Genomic DNA, 24468 nt, shown 5'->3' with positions numbered 1-24468 from the left:
GTGTTAGCTCAAAAAATGGCGACACACAGTGTAGGAGGTTAGACCGTTCAAACCCCTCGTTTATACCGGCACTAGCCAGGATAAAGGAGGGGGGGATGCTGAGAGCTCACTAGAGCGAGGGCTTTTTACCCAATTTTGCAATGCTGCAATTTTGGGAATAGCTCCATCTAGTGACCAGCAATGGGAAATATTATAAATTAGAATCTAATTTATAATATTTCCTGACTCGTGAAAAAAATAAAATAAATTTGAACAATGTTTAATCACCTACACACTAAATGTTTAATTAAAAAAAAACAAACATGTTTTTCTGGCAACACATTCCCTTTGGGGTACAGGATAATGATACACTGACACTTGGGGTATAGGATAATGATACACTGACACTTGGGGGACAGGATAATGATACACTGACACTTGGGGGACAGGAAAATGATACACTGACACTTGGGGGACAGGAAAATGATACACTGACACTTGGGGGACAGGATAATGATACACTGACACTTGGGGCACAGGATAATGATACACTGACACTTGGGGTACAGGATAATGATACACTGACATTTGGGGTATAGGAAAATGATACACTGAGACATGGGGTACAGGGTGATGATATACTGACACTTGAGGGACATGATACTGATACACTGACACTTGGGGTACAGGGTGATGATACACTGACACTTGGGGGACAGGATAATGACACTGATTATTGGGGTGACTGAACAATGGCAAAATGACACCCCAGTCCCATGACACAGTGTAGGGATCATAATCCGTTACATGATACAGATGTTGCAGCACCACGTGCCCGCGTAATTACCTGCGGTTTTGATATTGATTTTTTTGCACCAAATTACGCAACTTGTAGCCTAATGGTTTCAGAGACAGATGACCAGATGAAGCTGAGGGCTGGAACATCTATGGCCTCTACTCCCTCATTAACATACATGCTTGGTTTGGCGCCACATGTGCATATTTTGTCTATATAATGGATGGAGATAAGCGGCAGTCCTAAACCTTTTGATGTCGCTTATCTCCCGGAAATCTTTTCACATCTTTATTTTCTCTGATGGGCAATTGCATATACAGCATTTCCATAATGAATCTATTACTTCCATGATCAGCAGGAATGGTCTATCCACGGGAAGATCTGCTAAGAAGCCCCATTATCCTGCCAATGTGAGAAAGTGCAGAGCCAAAGTTACTTCCTAATGACGGGTAATGAGGTATTTCTCACACCCCAGAGACAGTCAATGTCTGGGGAGGAGGGGATGCGGGTGTCAGGACAGGCAGCGCTCAACACCTACTGTATTCCCTGGGAACTTCTCTCTGCTTTCAAGTCCCTTTTTATTTGTTTGGTGACTGGCAGAAATACAGTAGCGGCTTTTCAGGGACTTTTGAGCCCCTTCCCCATTAACTTATTCACAGCAAAGGTAGAATTTTGTCCTAGCAGTGTGTAATCTGTGCGATGCGCTCGATGACCCCCTCTATAATGTTGGGGACACAAATGGGGAATGGGAAGCATATGAATGCCATAAAAGAGTTTCCTGGGAATAACACTTCATATCCCACTAAGGCTCTGTTCACATCTGCGTCGGAGGCTCCGTTAAGGGCCCCCATCGCAGATTCAACAGGTTTTACCGGAGACAATAGCGCATCATCCTGTTGTCTGGTAAAATCACGGACAGCCCGACGAAAATCTGACGGAACTTATTAAAGTCAATGGGTTCCGGGGGTGTCAGTTTTTCTGCTCCTCTGACGGAACAGAACCGCACAACGCAGGTGTGAACAGAGCCTAAGAAATGGTCCAGTGCATCATATTCGGGTTTCTTCAAGAGAGCATACCCCTAAAAAAAATATCTGTTTCTGGGAAAGCTGGGTGACCTCCAATAAAGCCACCTTGTGCAAAATTGTTCTGCTGTGGAATCTCCATTGTCTTGATCATGGCCGCAGAAAATCGGCCATCGCCGGCCTGGAGTTTCACACCTGGAATTACGCCAACAGATACGACTATTACTTTCAAGTATTTAATCTGTTGCAGCCGGTGTTACAATTGTCTTTCCTGCCCTTGGAATTGTTAATGAGAGTCCCACACCTCCAGCTCTTTACATTCCTGTGTGCGGCGCACACCCTCTCTCCGGCCAGCAGAACACCCCTCGTCCTTCCTCCCTCTTGTGCTGGGGGAACCGGTTTTTCTTAGTGAGTCCTTTGTTCCCTACTGAGCTGGATTTGTGGCTGTAGGGCTACCTCTTATTTCCTCTTCTCACGCTTTCTATATCCGTCCGAGGCATAAATATATCACCAGGAAGCCGTACCTGTAACCATGAACTAGAGCGACCCGTATACTAAATGTAAATGTAATGAGATGGTAACATTAGGCTGGATACAGGCTGCAAAACCAGCCCCTTGACCCCCATGGAGGCTTGAATTTCCCTTTTACATAAGAAAAAAGAAGTATCGAGTGAATCGTTGTCTGTCAATTTGTTACAATTTCTATTTAGATGTATCTGCTCCGAGGAAAGCTGGGTAATAACCAATATAGCGGTCAGTACAGTTTGTAGACACTCACTTAGCTTTCCCAGGCCCCTAAATGACCGAATTAGTCACTTCCATATCACTACTTAACTAGTCATTCAGGAGTCTGAAAAAGCAGAGTTGCAAACACATAATAGCGTGGCAATAGCAACCATATTAAAATATTGTCACACCACTTTTCCAGAATCAGATGTAGGTGAAAGTTATATAAGAAAGTTTATATAGAGGGGTTTTTTTTGTTTTTTTTTAAGAACAGATCTGTAGACCATAGATATCAATAAGATTCCAGTAATTTTTACACCATGAGGTCTATTGTACCTCTCACAAATGCCACAGCTGATCAATGCAGGGTTTAATGTCCACCTTTTAAATACAATTGTATCGTTTATATGTTGAATTAATCGACATAAAGTTTGTTACATTGTAAATACATTACATCCTGTATTAGGGCGGGTTCACACATGGCGGAATTTCACTTAAATTCCGCTGCGGACACTCCGCAGCGTTAATCCGCAGCGGAGCCGTTTCTCCATTGACTTTCACTTTAATTTAGCAGTGTTCGTTTACACGATGCGTACAATTCCGCTGCGGAGCGGAATTTGGTGTCCGCAGCATGCTCTGTCTGTTGCGGAGCAGTGGCGGACTGGTTGCGGACTCATGGCGGAATTTCTCCATTGACTTCAATGGAGAGTCAAAATTCCGCAATGAAGTCCGCAGATCTTATGTGTGCTGCGGAGCGTATTGTTTTTACTACCATGACATTTCTTCATTCTGGCTGGACCTATGTATTTCTAGGTCTACAGCCAGACTGAGGAAGTCAATGGGGCTCCCGTAATGACGGGAGCGTTGCTAGGAGACGTCTGTAAATAGTCACTGTCCAGGGTGCTGAAAGAGTTACGCGATCGGCAGTAACTGTTTCTGCACCCGGGACAGTGACTACCGATCTCAATATACATGTATCTGTAAAAAAACATATAAGTTCATACTTACCGAAAACTCCCTGCGTCTGTCTCCAGTCCGGCCTCCCAGGATGACGTTTCAGTGTAAGTGACGGCTGCAGCCAATCACAGGCCAAGCACAGGCTGCAGCGGTCACATGGACTGGAGCGTCATCCAGGGAGGTCGGGCCGGATGCCGAAAGAGGGACGCGTCACCAAGACAACGGGCGGTAAGTATGAATTTCTTTGACTTTCACTAGGGAAAGTGCTGTCCCTTCTCTCTATCCTGCACTGAATAGGGAGAAGAGAAGCACTTTTCCTGCAGTCCGCAGCGGCCAGTCCGCATCAATTTTCTGCACATTTTGTGCAGATCCGCTGCAGAATCTGCAACGCAGATTCTGTGCGGCATTGATGCGGACAGTTGCGGAGGAATTCCGCCATGTGTGGTCATGCCCTTATACTCCAGAGCTGCACTCACAATCCTGCAGGTGGAGTCACTGTGTACATACATTCCATTACTTATCCTGTACTGATCCTGAGTTACATCCTGTATTATACTCCAGAGCTGCACTCACAATCCTGCAGGTGGAGTCACTGTGTACATACATTCCATTACTTCTCCTGTACAGATCCTGAGTTACATCCTGTATTATACTCCAGAGCTGCACTTACTATTCTGCTGGTGGAGTCACTGTGTACATACATTACTGACCCTGAGTTACATCCTGTATTATACTCCAGAGCTGCACTCACTATTCTGGTGGTGGAGTCACTGTGTACATACATTACATTACTTATCCTGTACTGATCCTGAGTTATATCCTGTATTATACTGCAGAGCTGCACTCACTATTCTGCTGGTGGAGTCACTGTGTACATACATTACATTACTTATCCTATACTGATCCTGAGTTACATCCTGTATTATACTCCAGAGCTGCACTCACTATTCTGCTAGTGGAGTCACTGTGTACATACATTACATTACTTATCCTGTACTGATCCTGAGTTACATCCTGTATTATACTCCAGAGCTGCACTCACTATTCTGCTGGTGGAGTCACTGTGTACATACATTCCATTACTTATCCTGTACTGATCCTGAGTTACATCCTGTATTATACTCCAGAGCTGCACTCACAATCCTGCAGGTGGAGTCACTGTGTACATACATTCCATTACTTCTCCTGTACAGATCCTGAGTTACATCCTGTATTATACTCCAGAGCTGCACTTACTATTCTGCTGGTGGAGTCACTGTGTACATACATTACTGACCCTGAGTTACATCCTGTATTATACTCCAGAGCTGCACTCACTATTCTGCTGGTGGAGTCACTGTGTACATACATTACTTATCCTGTACTGATCCTGAGTTATATCCTGTATTATACTCCAGAGCTGCACTCACTATTCTGCTGGTGGAGTCACTGTGTACATACATTATATTACTTATCCTGTACTGATCCTGAGTTACATCCTGTATTATACTCCAGAGCTACACTTACTATTCTGCTGGTGGAGTCGACGATCGTTGTTTATTTTAATGGCCCATATCAGGCCCTGCATAAGGACCTTTTACTAAATGATGTACTGATGCTCAAATGTTCCAATATCTGATTACAAATCATATACAATATATATCATAGCTGCTAACTATGATAAAATAATCCCCAGGTGGAAAATGGTATTGAGCCAGTGTATCTAGGCTGATCATGTGTGATTCTGTCTGCTGAGCTGTGTATCTAAGTCTATCATATGTGATACTGTCTGCTGAGCCGGTGTACCTAAGATTGGCGATACACCATAAATAACGGTCAGGCAAAGGTATGTTTGGCCAACATCAATTTCTCCCGATGCCCCCTCTGGCAGCGACTTATTTTCTGTGGTAACAAAGGATCGGGCATGTTGAAATCCAACATACCCGATCCTGCTTTTCCTCGACATCTGCCATCGGGGGAGAGTCGGGACATCTACATACACATTGAATCGTTGGCAGATCCTGGCGAAATCGGGGGTTTCAGTCGATATCCATCTAATGTGTATGGGCACCTTAAGCCTCTCATTTGTGATACGGTCTGTTGATCCGGTGTATCTAAGCTTCTCATGTGTGATACAGTCTCTTATTTACCTGGTTACAGGTGAGGTGGTGGACGATGTACATGTCTGATTTTGTTGCTTTGTCTGTCAGTGTAATGTTTGGTTTGTTCTTCTTTTCAGGTGTGTAACTGTAACAAGTACCTGCACATTACCCAGGACAGGATGATACAGCTCATGAAGCTCCGTGACTACCTGGAGGGGATCAGCGGAGAGCAAGGTGAGGGGAGAGTGACCACTTACATATCACCTGGAATATAGATGATTGCCCTAAATCCTAAAACTTGCAAATAGACAGCGATGACATTGGAAAGGATATGTAAACTTTTGCAACTTGTTATTATACCAATGCTTTAAAAAAAAATAAACAAAAAAATAAGCCACTTAGCAAATAAAAAAAAATAAAAAAATCTGCTTCCGTTTTGGTTTTGCAGTTCCTATGCAGCCCTTTGTATCTCCATGGTAACAGACTACAAACAAACCATGTGTGTAGACTGATCCTGCAATCATGTGTTACTCTCATCTCTCTCCTCTTCTACTTTCTGTAGGACCTCAAGAAAAGGGGTTAGAAGGAGTAGAGTAGCATGACTGCCGGATCGCACTACACAGGGTTTGTTTCTAGTCTGTAACCATGCATTGGAGCTGCATACACACAACGATATGGAGATTATTTTACATTGGGGATATAATGCCTGCAAAAGTGTAAATACCCTTTAAAGGAGAACTCCACCTTTTAATTCATCAGGGCACAGTTGTGGTGAACTCAAGACACACAATTATTCAGGATCTGTGGAAAGCTGGGTGACGCACCTCACATACCCCCCCCCCTTTTGTGATTCGTCTTGCAGACGTTTCATTAGGAGGCACATTAGTAGAGCGCGGTGTCCTGGCAGGACATGAAAGGGTGCTGGGAGATTACACCTGTCCCCAGGTACTTTTCCTGGCTCTGCTCTGTTTGTTCAGTCTGCAAATAAGTGTGAGAAAGTTGGGCGTTTGCCTGGCAGTGAAGGTGTGTCCTCAGCCTCTCTAGTTTCCCATCACCCCCTCCTCCTCCTGCGCTTCTCTCTTATTACCCTGTCTTTTCTCACTGTCCAAGGTGAGAACAGGCAATTTCCTTAAGGAATGGCTAGTGATCAGCATGAAAGGCAGATAGATAAGGCCTGCAATAAAGTTTATGGTTTGACCTTCGCTCCATCCTTCTAAATTATGTACTATGGAGTTTAACTCGTTTGATAAGCCCACAGTGTCCCGAGTTGAGAGGGACCCGTTGTCTCGTGGTACAGAAGGCGACCACATTCCTAAAAGCTGCACCGATATGATAAATTAAAAAAAACAAAAAACTAAAACCTGACATTTCTTTAATGCATCCAGAATAAAATATTAAGCATCTTTACAAATAGTCTTGATTTTAAAAAAAACTAAAAAAAACCTTCCGTATTGTGTATACAGCTTTTATGCCGAGCTATGTGTCTGTTACCTCATGTGTAGCTGATCCTTCAATAACGTGACAGTATCCCTGAATCAAGTCCCAAGGATTTGTTATGGAGACTACAAACTAAGGCCACATGCACACGACCGTGTCCGTAATCACGGTCCGTGATTACGGCACGGATGGCCGCGGACAGTCATCTGTATTTGCGGACCGTGCTCCCATTATAAAGTATGGAAGCATGGTCCGTAAAGAAAAATAAATAAATAAGACATCTCCTATTTTTTATGGAAACTTTCTACGGCCCGGATACTATCCCGTAAATATACGAAAAGGTGTCCGTCGGTCATAGAAATAAAAAGGTCCGTAATTACGGATACAATTTACGGTCGTGTGCATGGGGACTAAGGGTCCTAAAACATGGCCGTATATGGCCGTGTAAATGAGCGCCAATCAATGAGACAGCTTGTTGATCGCCGCTCGTTTGCTCCTCCCACAAGGAGCAATGATTGGTTATGTATAGGTACGAGCGATCGTGACTACGATCGCTTGTCCCCATACGTTTCCATCATGTCGGCAGCACATCTCCCTGTTCACACAGTACGCTGCCGACAACGATAATATTTAATGCTGCATAAACTATTCAATCAGCCGATGGACGAGCGCTTTCCCTGGGCTGATCATTTATACAGGGCAATGATCGGGAACGATCATTCCTATGAACGCTTTTTTGCTTATATTTGGCCCGTGTAAAAGGGCCTTAATGCAACATACAAGTGACGGATTCTACCAATGTCATGAGATCAACCAACAATCTCCTCCCGTGATAAGATTTCACCTAGCTGAATCCTATTATTCTCTGTGATAAGCGGTGCCGCATGGGTCTGGTGGCCGCTTATCTCATACCCTGGTCGACCAAGCGTGGTTATGGAGAATGCACCTAATAAGCACTCAGCAGACAGATATGTCTCAGGTCAGTCAATGGGGGAAGATTTACAAAGAAAACGTCATATGCAACCTGGTCAGACGTATATTAATATTCTGCAAATTTAAAGGACTTCTTTCATCTTCATTTATGCAAATTCCCTCTAATATATAACTGTGCGCTCAGAAATGCCGGCTTATCGGATAGATTCTGCCAAATTGTTCCCTTTTACAGGGACATATTTGCCGCGTGTTGACAGTAGGGGCCGGTCAGCGGATAACTGTCCACATTATCCTGGAAGCAGGGACCTAGAGACCCTGCCTCGTTCTTGTGGAGGCTCGAGCCTTGGTTAATGTCACACCAGAGTTTATCTATATTGCTGTACGGAGGGGGGAAATTGTGCAGGGATTTGCATACTTTAATAAGGTCTTTTTGAGGTCAGGTCTAAGAAAAACAAGCCGGTAACTAGGTCCCTAATAAGGACTAAATAGGCAATTAACCTGCTCTAATTGGCATTACGACAACTTGCCCTAAGACCTACCTAGGTTTTCTTTAGGGGGGGGGGTTTGAGATATGATATCGGGTAATCACATAACTCGCAGTTCCCTAATATGATCTGAAGGCATTCCGAAAGCCTCTGCCATTGCATTGACAGAATACAGACTTCTATAAACAGTGTCTGTATTCTGCTTGCCGTGATTGAAAGTCCCCAAGTGTGACCTGCAAATACCCTGCAGACTTTATTAGAATCACTAGCAATTTCCATAGTAGCATTAAATTTAGGGAATTGCAATTTTATGAAATTTCCGACCAAGTTCATTAAAGCGCCCCCCGGAGGTGAAGTACTTTACTGTACCAGCGACGTGAACCCATAGCAACCCATAGGAACGTGAGGAACAAAATTCCATGTAGATAAAGGTCCTAGATGGAGTTGAACCCAAGACCCGTTCCAACAATTCCTATGAAATGTAGGCTACACCCCACCAGCCCTATATCCTTAAGGGTCACTTGACCAGAGATATTCCTTTTCGTCCCCTTAATGACATCCTCAATATGTTTTAAACTACAAAAACATTCAAAAGAAATTCTTCTGGGGGTGGGGGACAGTCTGAAGTCCTCATTCAACTTCCACTTTGATGTAACTTTTTTCTGCCGTCTCCTTTGAAGTCCAGTGATTAAAAGGGTGCAGGAGAAATCCAGTGTCCTCAAACATCCTGCATCGCTTCACCGTATCCAATCAATCACTTGGCCATCAGTCCTCGTCATCCCTATTTTATTTTATTTTTTACAATTTTTGTGCATTGCGTCACAGTTGCAGGCGGGTGCATTGAACAAAGTTGCATGAGGGGGCTATGCTCTACTATCCAGCAAAGTTTACTAGTCACATTTGCAACTGTTGCAGGCGATGCCTTGTACAAAATTTGCATGTGCTACCCAGAGTCATGGGTAGCACCTGCCACAGCTAAAATCGACATGAAGTGTTGAGCAACTTTGTAAATGCTTTGCTGACGCTACTGATTTTTTGAGTTCCATAATGTTTTCTTCTCCATTCGGGTCTAAAGATAAATTCAACTAGTTTCCTCTTATTGGCTAGCCGTGCATTGTGGGAGCCCAGGGGACCATAACGTTGTTAGGGCTCTTGCACACGATCGCTTGTGCCGTCCGTGATCCGTGGAAAAATAGGACATGTTCTATCTTTACACGGATCGGAGAGTCGGGTCCGTTTTCACGGACCCCGATTCACCCACAGAAATGGATGGGTCCATGAAAACTATCGGGTGCCACTCGGATGCCGTGAAAAACGTCCTGAGTGGCACTCGGTCGTGTGCAAGAGCCCTTAGAGCTCAGCTGTTAGGTCACATGTCTGACAGAGGGGTGGAGCTAAACCGCTGTCTGTTACCAGAGGCAACCAGATGAATTTTGAATGGAGGAAAAAACATAAAATAACTCAAAATTAGCATAACAACTATTGTATTGCCCTTTTTTAAGTCCTGGAGGAGAACACTGAGGAATGGTGGTCATACACTGTCCATATGTTTGTGGGCTTCAAATGACCGGCAACGAATACTGATCAGGTGGTCAACACGTGCCCGGGACTTGGTATATTTGGTCGCATTGCATGTTGCCAAAATGACCGTACTTTGCGGGTACATTTCTTCTTCCAACCAATAGATTGGCTCATTTGGATTTATAAGGAATTGGAGGGTGCAGGATCCTGGGCCGAATGCAAAATCTGTCGCAGCCTCCCCTCCATCACATGCAATGACTACACACTATATACAGATTTTGCATTTGGGCCCAGGAGCCTCCGACTGCCACCCCTGTGAATGGCCTTGCACCCCCTATAGCTGGCCCATTGCGTTTCACTACTTTTTACCTTAACTTCCCAAACTAGACTCATAGTTGACCCCCCCCCCCCCCACCCCACCCCCAAACCTCCCTGTATCTGGAAATCCTCATTTCCCCATGTGACCCGTTCCTCAGCCTTAGGACTCATTTACATGAGCGTGTGCGTTTTGCGCACTCAAAAAACGCGGCGTTTTGCGTGCGCAAAAGGCACTTAACAGCTGCGTGTGTCATCAGCGTATGATGCGCGGCTGCGTGATTTTCGCGCAGCCGCCATCATTATGACACTCCGTTTGGATGTTTGTAAACAGAAAAGCACGTGGTGCTTTTCTGTTTACATGCAGAGTCTAGCTGTTGCGCGAATCACGCAGTTCGCACGGAAGCGCTTCCGTGCGGCATGCGTGGTTTTCACGCACCCATTGACTTAGATGGGTGCGAGATGCGCGAAAAACGGGGAAATATAGAACATGTGGTGAGTTTTACGCAGCGCACCCACGCTGCGCAAAACTCACGGACTGTCTGCACTGCCCCATAGACTAATATAGGTGCGTACGACACGCGTGAAAAGCACGCGCGTATATTACGCTCGTGTAAATGATGCCTTATGCTGAGGAAATCTATTAAATGCCTTTGAATTTATTACAATTCATCTTTCATTGTAACACCCCCCCCCCCCCCTCAAGAAAAAAAAACAGGGAAAAAATTGCCCAGCTATCTTGTCCTGGTGACGTCGCCACCAAGCTCACAGAGCTCCGTCCTTCTACTGAGATGCCTTGGAGAAGAAGGGGGGAGGGAGGAAAAGCTGAAATACCAGGCATTCCTTGAAGTGTGCAAAAGGTCGGACACAATGGGCAGCTCGAACAATGCCTCATATTTTCTATTCTTGGCTCATTTCCCAAAGTTTTTCTTACTAATGGGAAAATGAAGGGGGGGGGGGGGGGGAGACCAGTGACTCTGTAACTTATGTTACAGTAAAGGTGATAACTTAATGCCGAGACTAAGGATCTCCAGACACATTGTCTCCAGTCCTTCTCTAGAACGTGGCATCACTTTTTGGGTCATTTTGTATTGATGCCCATGTGATTTGGGTTCTTTTTTCCACCAAGTGTCAATTCCCGATCCTGAAATTGGTGCCTGGGGAGTGCATGTTCGTTTCTGGAAGAGGGGATTTATGTTAGTAGGTCCAATCCGATATCTGCCCCAGTTTAAAGACCTTTTGGGGTTGATCAGTTTAGAAAAACGATTTTCGTACACCCTATTAGGGAATCCTGAGTTAATAGAGGGGGGTCCTCAGAACAGGATCCTCATCTCTTGGGCAGAGTGGAGAGTAGTTGTAAAGATCGTCTCTCGCTCTGGAGGACCTGTCCTGTCCTAGACAACACCAATGATATGAATGGGCACTGTGTAATGCCTCATTTACCCTGTGGTGGCGCTGCAGGGAAATTGTTCACACACTGATTACAGCTGATCACTGGTGGTCCCAGTAGGAGGACACTTTGTCAAGGAACTCGTCTATCAAGTAAGAATTGTCCAAAGCGGAGATCTCCTTTAAGATCCTCCTCAGCCAAAGTCAGATCATGACAAAAAGGGTAGGTATGAAGAATGTCGAATTTAAAGGGGTTGTCCAGGCATTTTATATTGATGGCCTATTCTTAGGATAGTTCAACTTTATCAGATCGGTGGGGGTCAGACTCCCGGCATCCCCACCGATCAGATGATTGATGGGGCCAAGGTGTTCGTCGCCGCAGCCTTTTACCAGTTTATAGGCACAGTGCTATACACTTCTGTAGTGGCTGTGCCTAAATTGGACCAGAGCTGCAATCCGAGGCACAGCCGCTAAGGAAGTGTACCTGGTTATCACTGAAGAGGCCACGGTGTCGAATGCCTTGCTCCCTTCAGTCGGCAGATCGTTGGGGGTGCCAGGAGACGGACCCCCACTCATCTGATATTGATGACCTATTCTAAGGATAGGCCATCAATATAAGATGCCCAAATAACCCCTTTATTAACATTAAGTGGTATACCGGACAATTTGGCCAAATCAGTGTTCCAATATTTTTGGTCTTTGAGGACTTTGAGATAGAGACATTAACAAATGGAAATAAAGACCGGAATAAAGTAAGTGTCACCGTTTTAGCATTTTGCACTAACAACTCCAAACAACTGATGGGGCACATTTCCATTGGTCGAGTAAGTAATGGTAATTAACCACTGCTGAGAGTTTGGTACAATGGTATGCAGTCCAGGCAATGCTCTGGGATCTAGGGCCCGAAGATTGCGAAGAATTGAAACACGAAGTACATTAGAAAGTTGTAGAACTTGAATCCGTATTTGTGCAGGACGGCTGCCGATCTGCCCCTGATACATTTCCTTTTCTTCCATCCAATCCAGATGCTCCATAGCAAGTGCGAGCAGCGTGCGTGACCTGTTGCATTTAGCACGTGTATCTTGTCTGCTATACATTTAGAACTGGACATGTAACTAGTCCCATGTGAGGAACAAGAGCATAATGATTTAAACATGTCCTCGATAAGCAGCAGACTACGGGTGCAGTCACAGGTTCCTGTCTGAGTATGTTATTGAACTTTAGAGCATATCCCCCTAACAACTAGGCTCAAATGCTGTTCCGGACTCGCAGAAAGCTCCGGTAAGCGTTTTAATTGCTGCCATATTGGTTGTCACTCAGCTTTACCGGAACACAAATAGCTAAGAAGCGGCTTAAAGGGGGTCTCCACTTTGGACTATCCCCATTTGTTAGAAAGGTCCCTTGACAATAAGCATATTACAACATTTTTCCCTGCTGGGACCTCCAGCGATCAGCTGTGATCTGTGAGGAAACTGACAGTAAGTGTTCAGTTTCCCAGCAGCGCCACTGCAGGTGAAATTAAGCATTACACAGTGTCCATTCATATCAATGTGTTATCTGTGTAATGCAGGACAGGACAGGTCCTCCAGGGACGCTCTATGTAAACGCTCTCCACTAAGAGATGAGGGTCCTGAACAGAGGACCCCCCCTCTAATAACGAAGGATTCTCTAATAGGGTGTATGGATATGGTTTTTCTGAATTGAACAATCCCTTTAACAGAATTTCTAATCACTTGAAGGAAAAGGGGTGACTCGCTGACTTTTTGGGGATTTCCGTAGATTTGGGGTAAAGGCTTTTTTAAACCTCCTTTCTACACCCAATGTTATTATTATTGAGATTCCTTTGAGTTTTTGTTATTATCCACAGATCCTCCACATGCCAGAAAGCCGGAGTGGTTGTGCCATAGCCAAAATTTGCAATGGATGGAGGAAATGGGCATCTCCGAATCTCTGCTCTTGGCCAACGGTGCCCAACTCCAGCTGGACACGGTGCCAGCAGGACTCTTAGACAAGGTGTCTCTGTTCTTCTGTTGCAGCCAGTGTGGCAAAATCTTCTGGGAAGGGTCACACTTCGGACGGGTGGTCTCACAGTTCAAGGATGTGCTGCAAGACCACGGGGACTGTATTTACCAGTCTGCCAACCAGGGTCTCTGAAAGGGGCAACTGGGAGGACTGGGATGGGATTGTATCAGGTGTTTATCTTCAGTTTCGCCCTGAACGGCATGTTTCAGTTTAGCAGGGGTTAACGGTTATGGCAGTCCAACTTTTTTTTTTTTCCACATTTTTAATCATGATTATGGGGATCGCTCTGGAAGTTGCATGAATCCTCCCCTTTAAGATGGCGGAGGCGATCAGATTACTCCTGCAACATAAAATGATTCGGCTGGTTTGGGGTGTGAGGGGGTGGCATTTATTAAGCTATGACGAAGAACAAAATGGGGTTGCCCTTAGCAACCAATCAGACGACTCCTATCTTTTTTTTTTTTTTAAGCTGCTCTAGGAAATAGTTGGATTCTGATTGGTCGCTTTGGGCAGTGACGCCGTTTTATCCGCCCTTAGTTTCTGTGTCCGCCATCTTGCTTTTATTTTAATTTAATTTTTTATTTCCTGTTTTTTAATTACCCGTTTTAGCTTTCTGCAATCTCACACGAATGTTGATTCTAATTTTTTGTAAATAAATAAAATTATTAATAAGGAAAAAATAAATCTTGTATTCCTTAAAAACCTGAAGGAAGTGGATTCTGGGACATGAAGACGAAGATTGTATCCGGGACGTGACTTGTCGCAGAGGTTTGCCTGCTTTACTCCATGTGAGCTGGGGGTGGGGGGTCAAGACCAGATCTACAATCCTTACTTGCTAACATTTATCAAAACCTTGTCTGGTTTTGACCAATCAGAGCTAGGCTTACATTTCTTAAAGGGTAACTAGACTTTCAAAAAACATTTGACATGTCATAAGTTTTAATCGGTGGGGGTCCGAGCACTGAGACCCCAACCGATAGCTGAAAGGAAGCGGCAGAAGCGATCGGGTGATCGCTGTGCCGCTTCGTTTATGATCGGCTTTCCCCAGCTCAATAGAAAGTCTGAGTCTGTACACCGCTCCGAGGAAAGTTGATCAGAAACGAAGCAGCAAAGCGATCACCCGAGCTGGTCTGCCGCTTCGTTTTAGCAATCGGTGGGGGTCTCGGTGATCAGGCATGTAGATAGATGGGGCCACGCCACCTCACAGGTCCCGTAGAAGCTCGAGTGTAATCTATATGGGTTGCATGTCCTTGGATCTGTATGCAATTTCAGTCGTCAAGAAGATGCGTCGCTCCCAGATACTTTTGCCTATAGAGTGGGTAAAGGCTGGTTAGGGCCTGATTATGGCCCGCAAGGGCATTAGGTAGTGCTGGCTGCCAAGCTACTCCTAGTGACAGACAGGGGAGCTCGATCATGAAAATTAGGGTATGTGCGCACACACTAATTACGTCCGTAATTGACGGACGTATTTCGGCCGCGAGTACCGGACCGAACACAGTGCAGGGAGCCGGGCTCCTAGCATCATACTTATGTACGATGCTAGGAGTCCCTGCCTCGCTGCAGGACAACTGTCCTGTCCTGTAATCATGTTTTCAGTGCGGGGCAGTTGTCCGGCAGCGAGGCAGGGACTTCTAGCATCGTACATAAGTATGATGCTAGGAGCCCGGCTCCCTGCACTGTGTTCGGTCCGGTACTTGCAGCCGAAATACGTCCGTCAATTACGGACGTAATTAGTGTGTGTGCACATACCCTTACCACTCAACTTTATTTCCATAAAACTATGGAAAAAGTAATTCATTGAAGAATAAAAATCTATGAAGCTTTCTAATATATATGGTGTATTAAGATAAGATGTCTGCTTGCTGTCTGTTAATGGAAACACTCATTGTTTACATGCAAAGGCCAAAAACCCCATCCTAAAAATGCGCTGCTCACGCAGCTTGTTACAATGTATCAGAGCTCTCTCTTGTAATGTTTCCTTTCACTGACTGCAAGCAGAGATCTAGAATACTGCAGATTTAACACCCAGTAGAACACAAAGTTGCAGAATTTATCACAATGCAGCGAATATGCTTTAGTCATATAAAATAGGACATCCCCTTTAACACCGACGCAGAAGCCCCTGTTGGCGCTAGTTAATATGGCGCTGTGCAGACAAGTGAGCAATGGCGTGAGAACATCTTAAGACTTCGCAGGGAACCTCTGAAATTAAACCTCTCATTTTGCTGAGGACCCCCAAATATTCAGGGCTGCCGGTTTCAAGTCAAGCGAGGTCACTTTTAGGACCATCATCTGGGGGGGGGGGGGGTCCACACTTTAATAAAGAAGTTGCTGGTGGACCTTATGCAACATGATTCTCGATATAGGGTATTGCAGATCGGCTCGAAAGCGAATTGACGTGCTGAGCTGCAATACCAGACACAGCCCATAGACAGGTGTGGCGCTATTTCTGCAAGAAAGCAGCCATGTTTTCTAATCTGAGACTATCCCTTTAATACAGTACGGATGATGATGATTATTATGCATATTAATAAATTACACTTGCACTGATGCTGATGACTCTACTGATCAGGTGCATCTGCATTCTTTCCAGACACTTGTCCCAAAGGCTTGCGCTCACTCGAGGTGGGTCCGATGGCTGCTCAGAGTGTCTGTTCCTCTCTGCCTGCTTGTTATTTCCTACCAGTCCTGGTCTCCTCCTCTTTCTCTCTTTGCCTTTTGTACCAGACTCTGCTGGGAAGAAATCCTGTCCCTGTTCCCACGCTCCGACACATTTTAATGAATCAACTACAAGCCCCTCCCACTCTATTTCATCCACCTATACCGCAGACGGTTGATTGGCTGACCCAAGCTCCGCCTTCCTTGCTGCCTAAAACTTTTCTGCGGTGGTTGTGGGAGCCCCAGGGAAGCCGATCAGTTTACTGCATCAGGTGTCATTAACCCCATCCCTGTCAGGAGAGCTCCGCTATGTGTCCGGGACTTTTCGCAAAGATGTGGATATATAAATGATTGCTTTGTATATGGATATTTCTATAAATACATTTTATGGAGTCAGTGACTGATGTATACAACCCTGACGGCATGCAGCTGCAAACGCGTGGGGCATACGCTCGGAGGGACTGCTGAACGCGGCGTGCTCATAGCCTTATCTGTGCATGGGTGTAGAGCAGGGTAAAGATGGCGGACAAGGATTGTTTTTTGTGGATTATTCTGTACTATGGCGTCATAAGCCTGGGTCTCCATAGCGACTTTTGGTCACGGTAAAATGGCAGCGTTACCGTGACTCACATTCAACCTCCATATTGCGAGACAATCGCAAGAATTCCGGTTGCAATTCCTGTAGTTAATACAGATTCTTTCTTACCCTTATAGGGTAACATTGAGGACGAGTTGCGAATTTACCTTGACTCATGGGTGAGCAAAAGTCGTAGATGACACCTAGCCTTTTAAACGGTTAGAAAAACATGGTTGCCTATTACAAAAACAGCACCACACCTGTCAACTGCAATACCAGGCACAGCCTATGAATAGGTGTGGCGCTGTTTTTGGAAGAAAGCAGCCATGTTTTTCTAATCCTGAACCCCTGTAGGACTACCCATAGGTGTAAGATCTTCAATTCCTTTAGGATCGGAAAATGTTTTGTCTATTGCGCCTTGCAGACAGTCTGGCATGGAGGAAACAAGGATTCAACAGGTTAGACTTTTTAACCTGTCCTATTGATTCCCACTAGATAAGGGGGCGCTAACTTTTCCAGCAGACGCTTATCCTCTTCCATTAAACTAATATCCATGATTGGCCAAGCCAATTGCGTGGGAGGTGGAGCTGTTCTCTTATGTATGGGTTCATTTTTAGAGTATATTAGGGAATTACTAGCTATGCAATTTCCTAATACATTGGATTCAACAGTAGTAAACCTAAAGTTTTAAACCTCATAAAACCGCTAAGTCCATACAAAAACAAGGTGGAAATGTAGTGTATATTTATCACTGTGACACAGCATATCATTTATCACTATTCTAATATTATTATTATTACTACATTATTATTTATCATTTAGCACTATTCTAATATTATTATTATTATTATTATTACTACATTATTATTTATCATTTATCACTATTCTAATATTATTTATTATCATTTATCACTTATATTATCATTTATCACTATTCTAATATTATTATTACTACATTACATTATCATTTATCACTATCAGAATTTATCACGGTTATATTATAATTTATCACTATTATATTATCATTTAATAGTGATAAATGACAATGTAAGTGATAAATTATCATATAATAGTAACAAATTATAATATATCACTAACATTGTCATTGATCACTATTATATTATATATTATTATTATTATTACATTATCATTTATCACTATTACATTATCACTTATCACTATTACATTATCACTATTATATTATTTATCACTATTACATTATCATTTATCACTATTATATTATTTATCACTATTACATTATCACTATTATATTATTTATCACTATTACATTATCATTTATCACTATTATATTATTTATCACTATTACATTATCACTATTATATTATTTATCACTATTACATTATCATTTATCACTATTATATTATCATTTATCACTATTATATTATCATTTATCACTATTATATTATTATTTATCACTATTATATTATTATTTATCACGATTACATTATTATTTATCACTATTACATTATCATTTATCACTATTATATTATTATTTATCACTATTACATTATCACTTACCACTATTATATTACTTATCACTATTACATTATCATTTATCACGATTATATTATCACTATTATATTATTTATCACTATTACATTATCATTTATCACGATTACATTATCATTTATCACTATTATATCATTTATCACTATTACATTATCATTTATCACTATTATATTATTTATTTATCACGATTACATTATCATTTATCACTATTACATTATCATTTATCACTATTACATTATCACTTATCACTATTATATCATTTATCACTATTACATTATCATTTATCACATATTATTTATTTATCACGATTACATTATCATTTATCACTATTACATTATCATTTATCACTATTACATTATCACTTATCACTATTATATCATTTATCACTATTACATTATCATTTATCACTATTATATTATTTATTTATCACGATTACATTATCATTTATCACTATTACATTATCATTTATCACTATTACATCACTTATCACTATTACATTATCACTATTATATTACTTATCACTATTACATTATCATTTATCACTATTACATTATCATTTATCACTATTATATTATCATTTATCACTATTATATTATCATTTATCACTATTATATTATCATTTATCACTATTATATTATCATTTATCACTATTATATTATTATTTATCACTATTATATTATTATTTATCACTATTACATTATCACTTACCACTATTATATTACTTATCACTATTATATTATTTATCACTATTACATTATCATTTATCACGATTACATTATCACTTATCACTATTATATCATTTATCACTATTATATTATTATTTATCACTATTATATTACTTATCACTATTATATTATTTATCACTATTACATTATCATTTATCACGATTACATTATCATTTATCACTACTATATTATTATTTATCACGATCATATTATTATTAATGTATATCTTGCAGGGCCGTGAGAGTTGATAAAATATATACATATACAATATTGTGACAATAGGAATGACTCCAACAGTTGGGAATTCCAGACACTCCTGCTTAGTCACAGGTGAGACATGGCGTGTCATCGTCTAGGTAACCAGATCATTTGAGATACTTTACCTTTAGTGGTTCTCATGGATAAAATGTAATTCCCCTCCCTCCTTGGCATGAGATCTATGTTAATTATTGTACATACATAAACTTTATGTGTATTGATACTGCGCAAAACCAGATTCACCCAGGGCAGCAATCTACAACTTGTCGTTCTACAGTTGTTGCAAAACGACATCACCTACAGGCCCTGGCAGCCAGAGACCGGCGACGTGACCTGTTGGGAGCTGTTGTTATGCAACTTCTTGAGAACCAAAGGTTGGAGATCCCTGATAGTGGATGAAGCTCCTGTCTGTGTATTGGGCCAGCTCGACTGAGTCTCTGGTCCTTGGCTTTTATTGAAAATAAGCGGCACCCATTGCATCTGGCAGCTGCTTATCTCACCTTACTTCTTGAGACTACATGTTCGTTCTGCGGAGCTGAATAAGTACGTTGATAGGGAAGTGTGAGATTATCGTTGTCCTAGGTCCAGGCTACGCAGGGACTTTGTATGGTGACTTCACTATGCTGTACAGTGCCTGCAGTCTGCTGTTCTTTATCAGCCATTGCTGGATGACTGTGGTGTTCTTTCATGGAATTGCAGCAAACCTCCCTGCCCCATGATCCCGATCACTTATCTCCAGTGCTGGATTATTGGAAGTGCACAAGGGGCACGTGCCCCTGGGCCTCTACCACCCTGGGGACCTAGGGGGACCTCCACCACTCAGTGTGGACTATTTTTTGGGCACTATGGTGAGGGACCCTATTTAATTACCACTATGATTTTGGGGGTGCCACACATGTATGGATCTCTCTTGAAGCCCACTTATCTATCCGCAGGAAAGGGGATAAGTGTCTGATTTCTGGGCGTCCTTACGAGTTACAGCGTTCATATATCTCCGTCCGTCCGTCCCATGAGTCGAATGGAGCGGTAGCGGGCATGCCTGACCATCTCTTCATTCCAATGGCGGACACATGACCCACGTTCTCGTGATCGGTGGGGCCCTTAGCGATCAGAAACGTATCGCCTCCTCTGTAGGTAGGTTATAAGTGTCGTTCGTGGGATGACCTCTTTAATCCGGCCGTCCAGCGTTCAGAACCTCCAGAGACATTCACCTCTATATATGTGACTGATATCAGCCGCTCCTCCTATAACGCTGCCGACTAAAGGGGTTGTGGCCCTTTAAAATATCTCTAGACTCATTAAATTAAACCCGAGTAATTAGAAACCAGGTAATGATGGAGTAAGACCACATTATAGAGGAGCTGTGTAGTCTCCCTATCATTACCTATAAATGTCTGTCATTCATGGTCCGCGTCTCCTTCCCCGGCCGCCCCCCACAAGCAGCAGCAGCACCCTGTAATATTACACAGTGTTTGGAAAACGGTGGGTTAGGGTCCTGAGGAAATGCTCCTAATTGGAAGTTTTCAATTCAGTATAAATATATTCACTATAAAGATTTATATATCTATAGCATAGGGTGGTAATTAAGATCCTATTTGGGACTTCTCCCTCTGCAAATGCAGCTCTTGCTCCGGAGGACCACATACACCTGTGCTTTACATAGATTTCGATGATTTACACAGTGGTCCCCTAGCGATAACCAATATTTGTGGTGGGAGGTGGGTTCCTGCATGCTTAAATAGTCCGTGGGGAACTGCCTAGAGGAAAAAGGTTTACCAAAGTGGACAACCCTTTTAAAGGGTTTGTCTGTCTTGAACAATCCCTTTATGTTAGATGGGTTCCTCGACAATAAGCCGATCACAGGGTCTCCCACATCCGCTTCGTTGAGCCCAGCAGCAAGTGTTCAGTTTTGCTACAGCAACCCCACAGGGAAAATTAAGCATTACACATAAATTAAATCAATGGGCTGTAATGCATGGCTGTACCGGGTCCTGCAGAGAGAGTAGTCACTCTCTTCTCTGACTTCTAGATGAGGGTCCTGAGGATGGCCCACAGTCTATTAACTCCAAGTTCCCGAACAAGGTATTTGCAGAATGGAATTTTTAAACTGGACAACCCTGCGTTTGTTAAAGCGGCTCTGTCCCCACATTATAAGTGGCCTATATTGTACATGATGTGATCGGCGCTGTAATGTAAATTACAGCAGTGTTTATTTCGAAAAACGATCATTTTTGGCGGAGTTATGACCTATATTAGCTTTATGCTAATGAGTTTCTCAATGGACAACTGGGCGTGTTTTACTTTTTGACCAAGCGGGCGTTGTAGGGAGAAGTGTATGACGCTGACCAATCAGCGACCAATCAGCGTCATACACTTCTCTCCATTCATTTACACAGCGATATAGCTATATCGCTATGTGCAGCCACAAACACTAACATTACTGCAGTGTCCTGATAATACATATGCATTACCTCCAGCCAGGACGTGATGTGTATTCGGAATCCTGTCACTTCTGTAGCGTCTCTGTCATTTACAGCATAGCAGGCGTAGTCTCGCGAGATTACGCTGTAAACTGTCATTCACATCGAGATCTCGCTGTGCTGTAAATGACAGAGACGCTACAGAAGTGGTCAGGATTCTGAATACACATCACATCCTGGCTGGAGGTAATGTATATTCATTATCAGGACACTGCAGTAATGTTAGTGTTTGTGGCTGCACATAGCGATATAGCTATATCGCTGTGTAAATGAATGGAGAGAAGTGTATGACGCTGATTGGTCACTAATTGGTCAGCGTCATGCACTCCTCTGTACAACGCCCGCTTGGTCATATAGTAAAACACGCCCAGTTGGCCATTGTGAAACTCATTGGCATAAAGCAAATATAGGTCATAACTCCGTCAAAAATGATTGTTTTTCTAAATAAAAAAACACTGCTGTAATTATACATTACAGCGCGGATCACATTATGTAGAAGACAGGCCACTTATACTGTGGTGACAGAGACGCTTTAAATCCCATTTCATCTAATTTTTGCTGGTCAGTTATGGTGGTGGTGTTGGGGGGGGGGGGGGTATTACATTGTAAGCTTATGACCCCCAACTTACCTAGTTTCTGAGCAGTCCAGACAATCCCCTTCACAAGTGCAGTAAATGAAATCTCACGTTTCCGCTCCTCGCTGTGATAGAGGGTGTGGTTATTTACCAAGAACGGTTGAATTTTACTAAAGAGGCCAGGAAAGATTATTTATAATTTACTAACAGCAACTGACATTTTAAAACCTTTTTTATTTCCGTATCACTATACACATTACACATTACATCATACATAAGAACATAATAAAATATTCTCCATGAACACTCTGCTGCTGAGCTGTGTATCTAAGCCTATCCTGTGTGATACCTTCTGATGAGCTGGTGTATCTAGGCCTATCATGTGCGATACTGACTGCCGAGCTGGTATATCTAAGCTAATAATGTGTGATACTGTCTGCTGAGCTGATGTATATGAGCCTATCATGTGTGATACTGTCGCTGAGTTGGTATATCTAGGCCTATCATGTGTGATACTGTGTGCTGAGCTTGTGTATCTAATTCTATCATGTTGAATACAGTATTGGAATATATCTCCTCTCTACAATTCACATATTGATACTGAATTTCATTAGAAAGTATGCTCCAGGGACGGTGTGCTGATAGGTGTAGGTCTGTGGTTTTGATACTGTCTCAGCCCGGCCTCTTTCAGCCGGATAATCATGTCGTAGGCGCCCTATGTGAACATGCTCATCTGCCAGTACCACCGCAATGGCAGCCCAGACCTCCCATCAACCTTGCGTGTTATATTCTAGTCATACCCACTTGCTGTGTGTGTGTGTGTGTGTGTGTGTGTGTGTGTGGTATTGTGGATGAGCTGCACAGTCGCTCGTTGGCGCCCGTGTCTTAGCATTGCCCTGGCATAACGCCATGAAGAAGGCAGAGGGTTTGTAAATTTTATCTTGCAGCAAAACTACCGGTATGTATGAGGGTTAGGGTGTGTGAGGTAGTTTAAAAAAAATAAAAAAGCAGCTGTTCTGTCATAAGCCTGCATTTACCTGGGCAAAGATAACAATTCTGCGAGGAAAGTCCAACAAGTGGATAGTGGCAGTACAATATTCCATAGAGGCATTGATAATGCACTTGAAAGAGCATTCAGTACTCATACATTATATATAACACATGGCGGCACAGTATTCAGTACTGATATATTATATATGACACATGGTGGCACAGTATTCAGTACTGATATATTATATATGACACATGGTGGCACAGTATTCAGTACTGATATATTATATATAACACATGGCAGCACAGTATTCAGTACTGATATATTATATATAACACATGGCGGCACAGTATTCAGTACTGATATATTATATATAACACATGGCGGCACAGTATTCAGTACTGATACATTATATGACACATGGCAGCACAGTATTCAGTACTGATATATTATATGACACATGGCAGCACAGTATTCAGTACTGGTATATTATATATAACACATGGCGGCACAGTATTCAGTACTGATATATTATATGACACATGGCGGCACAGTATTCAGTACTGATATATTATATATGACACATGGCAGCACAGTATTCAGTACTGGTATATTATATATGACACATGGCGGCACAGTATTCAGTACTCCTACATTATATATAACACATGGCGGCACAGTATTCAGTACTGATATATTATATGACACATGGCGGCACAGTATTCAGTACTGATATATTATATATAGATCACATGGCGGCACAGTATTCAGTACTGATATATTATATATGACACATGGCGGCACAGTATTCAGTACTGGTATATTATATATAACACATGGTGGCACAGTATTCAGTACTGGTATATTATATATGACACATGGCGGCACAGTATTCAGTACTGGTATATTATATATAACACATGGTGGCACAGTATTCAGTACTGGTATATTATATATATCACATGGCGGCACAGTATTCAGTACTGGTATATTATATGACACATGGCGGCA

At 42.6% G+C, this 24468-nt stretch overlaps 1 protein-coding gene across 1 annotated transcript in view; it reads left to right on the top strand.

The window, feature by feature from the left end:
- The window catches only part of EXD3 (exonuclease 3'-5' domain containing 3), a 128894-nt gene extending 114575 nt beyond the window's left edge, over positions 1-14319 (top strand). Inside the window, exons 17-18 of the mRNA XM_075834550.1 lie at positions 5699-5795; positions 13509-14319. Of these exons, the coding sequence (XP_075690665.1) occupies positions 5699-5795; positions 13509-13795 (384 nt within the window). The 3' untranslated portion in view covers positions 13796-14319. The remainder of the gene's footprint in view (positions 1-5698; positions 5796-13508) is intronic.
- The last annotated feature ends 10149 nt before the right edge of the window (positions 14320-24468 follow it).

Source organism: Rhinoderma darwinii, chromosome 8, assembly GCF_050947455.1.
Source record: "Rhinoderma darwinii isolate aRhiDar2 chromosome 8, aRhiDar2.hap1, whole genome shotgun sequence".
In the NCBI taxonomy this organism is placed as follows: domain Eukaryota; kingdom Metazoa; phylum Chordata; class Amphibia; order Anura; family Rhinodermatidae; genus Rhinoderma; species Rhinoderma darwinii.
Note: the sequence above shows the minus strand (reverse complement) of the source record. Positions and strands in the feature narration are given on the sequence as shown.